General features: G+C 40.4%; 1 protein-coding gene across 1 annotated transcript in view; it reads left to right on the top strand.

Moving 5' to 3' along the window:
* LOC122547358 (exosome RNA helicase MTR4-like) overlaps positions 1-12892 on the top strand; it is a 23794-nt gene extending 10902 nt beyond the window's left edge. Inside the window, exon 4 of the mRNA XM_043685990.1 lies at positions 12734-12892. Within this exon, the coding sequence (XP_043541925.1) occupies positions 12734-12877 (144 nt within the window). The 3' untranslated portion in view covers positions 12878-12892. The remainder of the gene's footprint in view (positions 1-12733) is intronic.
* The last annotated feature ends 294 nt before the right edge of the window (positions 12893-13186 follow it).

Raw genomic sequence — 13186 nt, 5'->3', positions numbered from 1 at the left:
CCCCACCCCCACCCTCCTCTAGCTTTTCTCTCCACGCTTCAGGCTCTCTGCCTTTATTCCTGATGAAGGGCTTTTGCCCGAAATGTCGATTTCGAAGCTCCCTGGATGCTGCCTGAACTATTGTGCTTTTCCAGCACCACTAATCCAGAATCTGGTTTCCAGCATCTGCAGTCATTGTTTTTATCTCTATGACTATGACTACTGCATTGGTTATAAATCAGAAGTGTTTATTTGGCTGTATGATTGCAGTGGGACATTCATGAGTTTGTTCTGGACAAGGTGAGACAGGACTGTTCCTGTTTTATACTAATTTAAGCTTCAGAGAGAAACGTTTTGTGTGTGTGTGTGTGTGAAAGAGAGGGAGAGAGATGTGGCACCAAGATCTTTAAGGGTTTATGAGGATTGTTTATTTATGTGCTCAACTTGAAATCTGAAGGTGCCACACTTGTTCACAGAATCATGCACACTCAAAGAAAGTACATTTGAAGGGGATAGTGCACTGTTACAGGTCCTCAGCCAAAGCATAGTCCATAGTCATACAATTGTCTTGTTCTGGGAAATGACACTACAGACCTGATGAAGATTTGTTCACTCCTAACGGATAGTTGTGGTGAAATCAGCAACTGAAATTGTATGCTAAGTTGTTTCAGTTCCTCTGCAAGGCATTGAACATCCTGATTGGAAATATATCACTGTTTCGTCCCCATTGCTGAGTCAAAAATCATTGAAGTGTGACAAGCAGCATTGTGGGTGTACTTATAACAAATGCATTGCAGCAAGTCAAGAAGGCAGCTCATCACCCCTTTCTCTCTCTCTCTCTCTCTCTGACATTCAGCAGCTGTCTTTGCAGTAGATTTTTGTAAATTTTGAAGAAACAACAATTTATTTCAAACAGCCTATATCTTAAATTTAATTCCTGATGAAGGGCTTATTCCCAAAACATCAATTCTTCTGCTTCTTGGATGCCGCCTGACTGGCTGTGCTTTTCCACCACCACAATCTTCGACAAGTAGGAATTAGACCACTTTCATTCTTCAGATTCTAGTATCACCCCCATAATCTAACTCACTCTCTCTCATTCCTTCTCTCCCAGATGTGTGCATGCGCATGCTGATTTGGCCTTTGGAAATGGTTTGTTCTGTGATTGACTTTAAAATAAATTTGTTTTTAGAGTAGTCTCCTCAGACAGCATACTCTGGTTGCTTACTTTCTCCCTGTTCTGGACCCTAGTTTCTCCTTCCTTCTCTCGTGCTTGTGCCCAAGTTAGATTCTACAGTGAGCAATGATCACACCTATCTCAGTGGCATTTATGAATGAATACCATATTTTATTTTTTAAAAATTGGATATTTTGAGTATTATTATAACATTCTAATGTGAATGAGGAGTCTGATTATTAGTGCATTTGAAAAGGAATTCTCCAACCAAAATGGTTTAGGAGAACAAAATGAGATTACTCTGATGTTTCTTGTTTGAAGTGTGATAAAGATCCGTCCTTTGGCTCTTCCTCTTCCACATTTATGTGATGTTCCTTATAATGTCATTCAATACTTTCATTTGTATAATGATACTCCCCCACTTTTGTTGATATCTCTGTTGATTCTCTAATGTTACATTGCTTGACAGATATGTTGATTTGCAAATTCCTCCAGCTGAACCAGAAGATAAGAAATATCATCTTTGCTCCTATAGCCAATCATGTCACCTCCCCAGCTATTCCTTTAGATTACTTACACCACTACTATTTTATTTGAGTTAAAACTGAGTTTTTGATTTCATATCTTCTCCATCACAAACTCTTGTGTACTTGCACATCAGTAAGTTCATATTCCTGATGAAGGGCTTATACTTGACTCTCCTGCTTCTTGAATACTGCCTGGCCTACTGTGCTTTTCCAGCTCCACACTTTTCGACTCTGATTTCTGCAGCATCTGCAGTCCTCACTTTCTCTTGTGTTCTCCGTTTATCTTACCTCAACCCATCTGCCACTGAAACTGTTATTACTGTCTATAACTTTCAACTCCTCTAAAGTTCTACTGATCTGCCATAGGAAAGACTTTGTTAAACTTAAACGGGCTCAGGAAAGATTTTCAAGGATGTTGCTGGGATTGGAGGATTTGAGCTATAGGGAGAGACTGAATAGGGTGGACGTTTCTTTTTCCTTGGAGTGTCAGAGGGTTACCTATCAGAGGTTTATAAAATCATGAGGGGCATGGATAGAGTAAATAGCCAAGGTCTTTTTACCAGGGTAGGGAAGTACAAAACTAGAGGGAATAGGGTTAAGGTGAGAGGGGAAAGATTTAGAAGCAGCAAGAGAGACAACTTGTTCATGCAGAGAGTGGTGCATGTATGAAATGAGCTGCAAGAAGAGATGGTGGAGGTGGTTACAATTACAACACTCAAAAGGCATCTGGATGGGCACATGATTAGGAAGGGTTTAAAGGGACGTGGGCCAAATGCTGGCAAATGGAACTAGATTAGGTCAGAATATCTGGTCAGTGTGGACGAGTTGGACCGTAAGATCTGTTTCCGTGCTATATAACTCTAACTCTGTGACATGATACTAAGTCCTGGTCACAAATCATCTTTATCATTCTGGCCTTCATTCAAACCATACAAATTTACGATTTTAGTTTTAGTGAGTAACTCACTCCGCAGCCTCAGTATTATCTACTGTCCTCAAATATTCTTGTCTGACACTACCATCCACACCCGCAAATGTGCATTCTTCTGATACTGTCTTTATCTGCTCCCTTCTTTCATGTTATTAATGGCTTTGTCAATGTCAAGTATACAATCTTTGGAATATTGAGTTGTAACCTTATCTCTTTCTTGAACACTCTTTTAAAAACACTTCAACTAAACCTTGGAGTTGCCCTCTTAATTGCCTTTTCCTTGTTAATGTTTTCCTTGGGCACTTATAACGAAGCTGTTTTGCAAAGACTTTTAGGCATTGTTTTGAATTAAAGTGATAGTTTGCAGGAGGTGGAGATATTCTGACAGTATTGAGACGAAAATTGTTATTCTCATTGCTTGCATAAAGATCCGTTCCCACAGGCAATTGCACAATCCTTGTGTATTGAAATTTGTCTTTACACACAAAAGAAACTAAGATAGCAAATTAATTAACCCTTCTCGCAATGAGGTACCCTTTAAAAGTAGTAGGGAGAGCTATTGTAAGCTTGTAATTTATTTGCGTACCAAGACAATAATTATTTGCCGGATCAAATATTTCAGACTACAACTAGAAATTTAATTTATTATGGTTAGCAAGAGGTAGTGCACTGCAGTTCATTGGATTGGATTGAATATTTCATGGGAATATTCCTCCTTTGAATTTGTAAACTAGCAAACAGATCAGAAACATAACTGGGGTAACCATAACCAAGTAGACTTACCCCCTGTCCGTTGCTGAGAACACTTAGGGCAAAGATAAGACATCTTACACCATTGAGTAAGTGCAGCTGCAATAGCTAACGAAGTGTGGTGCAAGTCAGAAAAGAGGAGACTGCTTGATTGGTTCCCATGATGGTTAATTTGGTATCCATTCCCTTCACCAATGATGCACTGTAACTCAACATGTCCAAATGCTCATCACGCCATTACTCCAAACTGCAGGCTATCTTCATTTGAATGTATATCATTGTTCCTTTTCATTGCTGGATGCCTATTCAAATTCTCCTTCTAATTGTCATTCTGTGGGAGCACCACCCGCATAGGGACTGCAGAAATTCAAGAGGAAGGCTCACTAAACTTTGTGAAGGAACTGGGGCTGGACAACAAACAATAATCTTGCAATCTGTGACCATATCCTGAGAATTTATTTTTAAAAAGCATCTTTAATAAGTCCAAATTGCAATGGTCTTTTTTTAATGATTACTTATATCGCAGTACACCGAGTAAGGAATTCCATAAATAGAAAATGTTTCTGGTATGTGTTTCTTATCAAGTAAACTCCAAGCAGGGAGATGAAGCTCGTCATCCAAGACGAAATGTCTCAACACCCAAATTCTTGAATGCTGCTGGAGAAACTTAGCAGGTATGGCAGCTAGCAAGTTTTAAGAAGATTTGTCTAGCAGCATCTGTGGAGAGAAAGCAGAGTTAATGTTTTGAATGCAATGACTCTTCATCAGAATGACAAATTCTTGAGTTGTACAGCAATGAAACAGACCTATCGGTCCAACTCATCCACGCTGACCAGATATCCTAATCTAATCCAGTCCCAATGGCCAACACTTGGCCCATTCCCTCCAAATCCTTCCTATTCATATACCCTTTCAGGTGCCTTTTAAATGTTGTAATTGTACCAGCCTCCACCAATTCCTCTGGCAGCTCATTCCATACATGCATCACCTTCTGCGTGAAAATGTTGCCCCGTAGGTCCCTCTTTAAATTTTCCCCTCTCACCCTAAACCTGTGCCCTCTAGTCTCGGCCTCCCCATCCCAGGGAAAGACCTTGTCTGTTTACCCTATTCATGCCCCTCATGATTTTATAATCTGTATAAGGTCACTCCTCAGCCTCCAATGCTCCAGGGAAAACAGCTCCAGCCTATTCAGCCTCTCCCTATAGCTCAAATTCTCCAACCCTCGCAACATCCTTGTAAATATTTTCTGAACCTTTTCAAGTTTCACAACGTCCTTCCAATAGGAAGGGGACCAGACTTGCGCACAGAATTCCAAAGTGGCATAAGCAATGTCCTGTACATCCACAACATGACCTCCCAACTTCTGTACTCAACACTATGACCAATAAAGGAAAGCATACCAAACACCTTCTTCATTATCCTATTCACCTGCAACTCAACTTTCAAAAAACTGTGAACCTGCACTCTAAGGTCTCTTTGTTCAGCAACACTTGCCAGGACCTTACCATTAAGTGTCTAAAGTCCTGCTCTGATTTGCCTTTACAAAATACAACACCTCGCATTTATCTAAATTAAACTCCATCTGCCGCTCCTCAGCCCATTGGCCCATCTGATCAAGATCCCGTTGTACTCTGATGTAACCTTCGTCTCTGTCGACTACTCCTCCAATTTTGGTGTCATCTGCAAATTTACTAACTATACCTCCTATGTTCACATGCAAGTCATTTATATAAATGACAAAAAGCAGTGAACTCAGCACCGATCCTTGTGACACTCCACTGGTCACATGCCTCCAGTCTGAAAGGGAATCCTCCATCTCCACCTCTGTCTTCTATCTTCGAGCCAGTTCTGTATTGAAACGGCTGGTTCTCTCTATTCTGGGATCTAACCTTGCTAACCAGTCTACCATGAGGAATCTTGTTGAAGGCCTTACTGAATTCCATATAGATCATGTCCACCACTCTGACCTCATCAATCCTCTTTGCTGCTTGTTCAAAAAACTCAATCAAGTTAGTGAGACATGATTTCCCACGCGTCAAGCCATGTTGACTATCCCTAATTGGTACTTGCCTTTCCAAATACATGTAAATCCTGTCCTTCAGGATTCCCTCCAATAGCTTGATGTCACGCTCACCGGTCTGTAGTTCCCTGGCTTTTCCTTACCACCTTTCTTAAATACTGGCACCATGTTAGCCAACCTCCAGTCTTCCGGCACCTCACCTGTGACTATCAATGATACAAATATCTCAGCAATGGGTCCAGTAATCACTTCCCTTGCTTCCCACAGAGTTCTAGGGTACACCTGATCAGGTCCTGGGGATTTATCCACTTTTATGCGTTTCAAGACATCCAGCACTTCCTCCTCTGTAATATGGACATTTTTCAAGATATCACCATCTAGTTCTCCACATTCTATATCTTTCATATCCTTTTCCTTAGTAAACATTGATACAAAATACTCGCTTGGTATCTTCCCCCATCTCCTGTGGTTCCACGCATAGGCTGCCTTGCTGATCCCTTGTTGTTCTCTCTTTAGTTAACCTTTTGTCCTTAATATAATTACAGAATCCCTTTGGATTCTCCTCAACCCTTTTTACCGTCCTGATTTCCCTCACAAGTAAACTGCCTTTATACTCTTCTAAGGATTCAGTCGAGTTCTGCTGTCTATACTTGACATATGCTTCCTTCTTTTTCTTGACCAAAACCTCAATTTCTCTTGCCTTCCACCCTAACAGGAATATACTGTCTCTGGACTCTAGTTATCACATTTTTGAAGGTTTCCCATTTTCCAGCTGTCCGTTTACCTGCAGACATCTGTCCCCAGTTTAGTTTTGAAAGTTCTTGCCTAATACCATCAAAATTGGCATCCTCCAATTTAGAACTTCAACTTTTTGGATCCGGTCTATGCTTTTCGAATAACTATTTTAAAACTAATTGAATTATGGTCACTGGCCCCAAAGTGCTCCCTCACTGACACCTCAGTTACTTGCCCTACTTTATTTCCCAAGAGTAAGTCAAGTTTTACACCTCTAGTCGGTACATCAACATACTGAATCAGAAAACTTTGTTGTACACACTTAACAAATTCCTCTCCATCTAAACCCTTAACACTAAGGCAGTCCCAGTTTATGTTTGGAAAGTTAAAATCCCCTGCCATAACCACCCTATTATTCTTACAGCTGAACTGTCCTTAGAAATTTGTTTCTCAATTTTCTGCTAACAATTGGGCATGGGGGGGCTCTGTCATGCAATCCCAATAAGGTGATCATCCCTTTCTTATATCTCAGTTCCACACAAATAATTTCCCTCTATGTATTCCCAGGAATATCCTCCCTAAGTACAGCCATAATGCTATTCCTTATATAAAAAAAATGCCGCTCCGATTATCTCTTACTTCTATGGGTCTCTTAGATGGCTTTAAAAGAACAAAGAAAATTATAGCACAGGAACATGCCCTTTGGTTCTCCAAGCCTGTGCCGATCCAGATCCTCTATCTAAACCTATTTTCTAAGGATCTGTATCCCTGTGCTCCCTGTCCATTCATGTATCTGTCTGTTTAAATCTTAAATGGCACTATCGTTCCTGCCCCTACCACCTCTGCTGGCAATGCATTCCAGGCCCCCACCACCCTCTGCATGAAGAACTTTCCACGCATATCTCCCTTAAACTTTTCGCCTCTTACTTTGAACTCGTGACCTCTAGTAATTGAGTTCTGCACTCTGGGGGGGAAAAGGCTTCTTGCTATCCACCCTGTCTATACCTCTCATGAGTTTGTAGATCTCAACCAGATCCCCTCCTCAACCTCTGGCACATCTCCCCTAAATCTTTTCTCTCTCGCTTTGAACTCATGACCCCTAGTAATTGAGTTCTGCACTCTGGGGGGGAAAAGGCTTCTTGCTATCCACCCTGTCTACACCTCTCATGAGTTTGTAGACCTCAACCAGATCCCCTCCTCAACCTCTGTCTGCCTAATTAAAATAATCCTCATCTACTCAACTTCTCTTCATAGCTAGTGCCCTCTATACCAGGGCAACATCCTGGTGAACTTCCTCTACAACCTCTTCAAAACATCCACATCCTTTTGGGAATGTGGCGACCAGAACTGTACACGGTATTCCAAACGTGGCCGAACCAAAGTCTTATACAACTGTAACATGACCTGCCAACTCTTGTACCCAATACCCCATTCGATGAAGGAAAGCATGCCGTATGCCGCCTTGACCATTCTATTGACCTGTGTTGCCACCTTCAGGGTACAGTGGACCTGAACACACAAATCTCTCTGTACATCAATTTTCCCCAGGACTTTTCCATTTACTGTATAGTTTGCTGTTGAATTGGATCTTCCAAAATGTATGACCTCGTATTTTCATGGATTGAACTCCATCTGCCATTTTTCTGCCCAGCTCTCCAATCTATCTATATTCGGCTGTATTCACTGTCATTTCCCTTCACTATCTGCTGCTCCACCAATCTTAGTGTCATCTGTAAACTTGCTAATCAGATTACCTGCACCTTCCCCATCCATCAAAGTTTCACCTGCACTTCCACGTGTCATTTGTTCCAATCTATCTATATTCGGCTGTATTCACTGTCATTTCCCTTCACTATCTGCTGCTCCACCAATCTTAGTGTCATCTGTAAATTTGCTAATCAGATTACCTGCACCTTCCCCATCCATCAAAGTTTCACCTGCACTTCCACGTGTCGTTTGTTGTATCCGTTGCTCCCGATGTGGTCTCCTCTACATTGGTCAGAGAACATCTCCAGGACACCCACACCAATCAATCCCACCACCCCATGGCCGAACGTTTCAACGCTCCCTCCCACTCTGCCAAGGACATGCAAGTCCTGGGCCTCCTCCATCACCACTCCCAAATCATCCGACATCTGGAGGAACAACGCCTCATCTTCCACCTCTGGACCCTCCAACCCCATGGCATCAATCCACTTTATCTCTCCACTCCCAAGGCTCCCAACCTCATTCGTGATGAAGGGCTTTTGCCCTAAATGTCAATTTTCCCAGCTGCCTGACTTGCTGTGCCTGTCCAGCACCACTCTAACCGTGTTTACATTCTGTCTGCTTTCTTAATAGTAACACGTCGGGCAATAGTAGACCTTGGAAAAGAAAGGAAACTACATGTCAAATTATTTATGCAACAATGTTCATAGTAGGGTATCAGGCCTAGATAACAGCCAGCAATGATAACATTTTTACTTTCTATTGAAGAACAACTTCTCCCTGAATTCATTAATCAGTGACAACTACGTGATGACTTGCCATTTATGTTGCCATTTTTCGTTCTGATCATTATTTAAGTAAACATTGTACAAATAGAAATGCAGTATCTAAGGAATGGCTTGGTTATGTTCTAATTTTATTTTTGCAATGACCAGATACATTTATGTTCACTCCAATTTTTTTTTTTAAAGAGCATTTTTTTCATGTGAACAACTTATACTTCCACCAACAGTATCTCAAAGAAAAATTTGTTACTAAGAAGTTAGAGAATCTATTCTTGTTGCAATTGCTGCTTATATTTCTGATCACTTGGTAAGTGGGATCAGTTGAAAGGTGTTACTATTAACATCAATCCAGCGTGGGGAAATAAGCCAATATAAGCAATGGGGATACTATTGAGCACAGCAAAAGATATCACCCCACATCATGGTGATACACATGATTGATGGGTGGTAGCTGCAAGAATGAAAATATCCCAGTGATGCATACAATGGGATATATTAGATACTTCTAATTATTAATATTAATTAGACAAATTGATTTACCAGCTACAAAAGACAGATGAACCACTTAGGAGCAAAAGATCTTCTTCACTAGAAAATTTCAGTACAGAAATGAGCACTTTGTGGCAGAAAATATTGTTGAATTTGGGGTAATATTACTTAATTGTGACTCATTTCCTTGTCACACATTCTCTTATGATGTAGAATTAGCAAAAACGTTTGTAGATTTTGTCTCACACTTTCCATAATAAGGCATGTGTTTAATAAATGTGAATGCATTCCCTGGCATAGGAATCATATTCCTGTAACAATGGAAATGTAACTTCAAATATATCGTACTCAATTTACCCTGACAAGGATAGCGTTTATGAGTACTTGAATATAAATTGATAAAGGTAACAATTTGGGCTGCAAACTTCTTCTAGAATTCCCAAAACAGCACAAAACTGTGCCATATTCTCTCTTTTTGTTCTGAGTAGTGCAAGCATGTAGTTATCACTGTTTTGATTGTTATTTCTTCTATCTTATGCTGAAGACCATACGAGATTACAGTTTTCTGGACACTCTGTGCCTCTTCCAGTACATGACTTAAGTGGTTCATTTTTATATACAAGTCTTGTAGTGAATGACTAGAGATGGATGGCTAAATGAGAGAAGTAATTGGGGCTAAACCAAGTCTTATCCTTACAGGATGTCCACTTAGTTGTATTTTTCATAAGAGCTTTTGGAGATGGAGAAGGAGCCATACCATAGATATCCCTCTGAAACCCAGGGTTTATGATACTGATGTTACGCTGGTTGATATCAGCCAACTGTGCTGATCAACACTGGGAAGTTGTGATCAATGTGCAGCCATTGCCAGTTCAGTCCTTGAGTAATCTCATTCATTAGCTTTCATATTCTGTTATTAATGTGGCAAAAAGTAAAGTTGTTTACTTTGGAAGGAAGAACAGCTGAGTATTACTTAAACAGGGAATGAGTGCAGAGGGAGCTGAGTGTTCTGTTGCACAAGTCACAAAAGGTTAGTATGAAGGTACAGCACAAAATCAATAAATTTGTGGAACACAATACTTTACAAGAAGAAAAACTGATTTTTTTAAAAAGTAAGGATTTTGTGCTTTACTTCCTCATGGCTTTTTATATTCATTCATGGGATATGGGACTTCTTAGCTGAGCCAGCATTTATTTATGCTTACTTGCCCTTGCGAAGGTGGTCAGGTGCTGGTGAGCAGCCTTCTGTACTGTAGTCCAGATACGGTTAATCCAGACCTACAATATTGTTCAGGAGGGAAGTCCAGGATTTTGAGACTCAATACTGAAGGAATGATATATTTCCAAGTTTGAGTGGTTAGTGTCTTGGGAGGGGACCTTACAATTTGTGGTGTTTTGATGTATCTGGTGCTTTTGTTCTTCATGGTAAAAGTGGTCACAGGTTTGGAAGGTGTCACAAGGAATTTTGGTCAGTTTCTGCAGTGCATGTTACAGATCATATACATTGCTGTTTCTGAGCACTGGAGATGGAGGGAATGAATGTGTGTGGATCCAGGGCTAGTTTGCCCTGAATCATCTAAAGCTTCTGGATTGTTGTTAGAGCTGCACTCATCAGGCAACTGGGGAGTATGCCATCACGCTCCTGACTTGTGCCCGATAGATGCTGGACAGGGTCTGGGGTTTTGAGGAGGTTGCTTCTCGCTGCAGGATTCTGAGCTTCTGACCTTGTTTTAGTAGCCACTGCATTTACCTTGTTCGTACAGTTCAGTATCTGGTCAATGGTTACCGTAAGGATCTTGATTATGGGGATTCAGTGTTGGTAACGTCATTGAATGTCATGGGGAGTGGTTAATTTGTCTCTTGTTGGAGATGTTTATTACCTACCATTTGCATGGCATGAATGTTACTTGCCAGTTTTCAGCCCAAACCTGATTATTGTCCAGGTCTTGTTTTCACTAGAGTTGAGAAAAATGAGAGGCAGCTTGATTAATGTAAAAGATCGTCAATGGCCTTGACAAGGTGGATCTGCAAAGGATGTTTCCTCATGGATGAGTTGAGAACTGAGGGACACCGTTTTAAACTTACTTGTCACCAGTATAGGACAGGAATCATGAAAATTCTTTTCTGCCATGTGATTGTGCAGTTTTCAAATATTTTGTCTTAGAAGATGATGGAGTGGAGTTACCTTCTTGTTAGGAAATAGAATTGAAGATTATCAGGATTGGCACAATGTGGAGTTTGAAACAAAAACAGATCAACCACGATGTATTGAATAGTGGAGCAGGATTGAAGGACTGAATGGCCTACTTCTGCCCCTAATTTGTACATGGACAACACATCAACTCAACTGTTTGCTGCTTATAAAGGTTGAAGTCCTTCTGGATCTGATCATGTGCACCAAGATCAGGAAGGTATTGAATGTGATTGAGAATGTTACAGACTGTAACATTAATACAATTCCTATGTCTGAGTAGCAATGGGATATGTGATGGTCTGTTTTTGTGATGTTGATTCAGGGATGCATATTAGGTTGTTGCTGTGGTTCTGTTCGCCGAGCTGGAAATTTTTCTTGCAAATGTTTCGTCCCCTGGCTCGGCGACATCATCAGTGCTTGGGAGCCTCCTGCGAAGCGCTTCTTTGATGTTTCCTCCGGTGTTTATAGTGGTCTGTCCCTGCCGCTTCTGGTTGTCAGTTTCAGCTGTCCGCTGTCGTGGTTGGTATATTGGGTACCCAGCACTGATGATGTCGCCTAGCCAGGGGACGAAACGTTTGCAACAAAAACTTCCAGCTCGGCGAACAGAACCACAGCAACGAGCACCCGAGCTACAAATCTTCGCACAAACTTTGGTTGTTCTTTCTAAATTGTGGGACCCAGAATATGAAGTTCTTAACCTGAAGCCAGTGCAGACTGAGTATACTCAAGACCGCAATTAGATTTTTGGGTTCCAGAGCAATTAAAAAACATGGGGATCATTTGAAAAATTGAAATGGAGCAAAAATGTCAGTCATGACCTTTTCAAATGGTGGAGCAGGCTAAAAAGGATCAGTAGGAATAGGTGATGGCATAGTGATATTAAAACTGGACTAGTATTCGAATTGTCCAGATAATTTGTTTTCTGCATTACATTACAGTAACCAAATTTCAAATACATCAATCATCACTTGATATAGAGTGTTGACGTGCTGTTGATCTTTTAGAATGCTATCATATTTGGTCTTAACTATAATTAACATATTGCAAGTACAATTCCCAACATTAATTTAAAAATTGAATATACAATACAGATCACAAGACATTTGATCACCATTGTCACTGTTCCCATTTGGAACATTTTCTTTCATCCCTACTCCTCGCTAAATCTTTTTAAATCTAGGTAGCTATTTTAAAATTAAGTTTGCAAGCGTTTTTATGATATTAATTAAATAGCGAAGTCATAAAGCTATACATGTTAACATCTTGAGTTTACAAGCATTTATATTGCATGCCTGTTTATTAAAAAATTTATTTTATTCAGGTGTTTAATTTTTCTTGAATTTGCAGGCTGTCAGTAATAAAACATGTATGATTTCAAAAAGATACTCAAAAATATTAGAACTCTGGTTACAGTTTTTCATCCTTGTTGATATTCACAGCCTAACACTGGAGAACTGGACCCCTTATATGTGGTGGAGGTATTATTGCTTTGCAATAAAGACAGCGTAAAACTTGCAGCATCAGGAGCAGCTAAACCAGCTAAACCAGGGGAGAAAGGAGAGATGCAGGTTTGTGGATTATAGTTAATTTCAATGCAATTAAAAAAACATTAATACTGCCATTTAATTGTTTTGGAATTGGTCTTAAATGTATCCAGAACTAAAACCCTGATGACAGATATTTAACTCCAGTTGATGATGCTGTATCAGGAACATGCTTATTTTTTAAACATGCATTTTTTTGTGTCTTCAACATCACACTTCTCCCCGTTTGCTTGCCAAAGCAAACAAAGTTTGCTGCAACTATCAGACCAATCATTATAGCCTGAGGAAATGGCTATGTCTTCCTGAAGAGGGCGGCTTCCCAAACTGAGATTTGGGACCACAAGTGCG

The sequence above is a fragment of the Chiloscyllium plagiosum genome, unplaced genomic scaffold (assembly GCF_004010195.1).
Source record: "Chiloscyllium plagiosum isolate BGI_BamShark_2017 unplaced genomic scaffold, ASM401019v2 scaf_6734, whole genome shotgun sequence".
Classification (NCBI taxonomy): Eukaryota; Metazoa; Chordata; class Chondrichthyes; order Orectolobiformes; family Hemiscylliidae; genus Chiloscyllium; species Chiloscyllium plagiosum.
The sequence above is the reverse complement of the archived record's forward strand: the minus strand, read 5'-3'. Positions and strand labels throughout refer to the sequence as shown.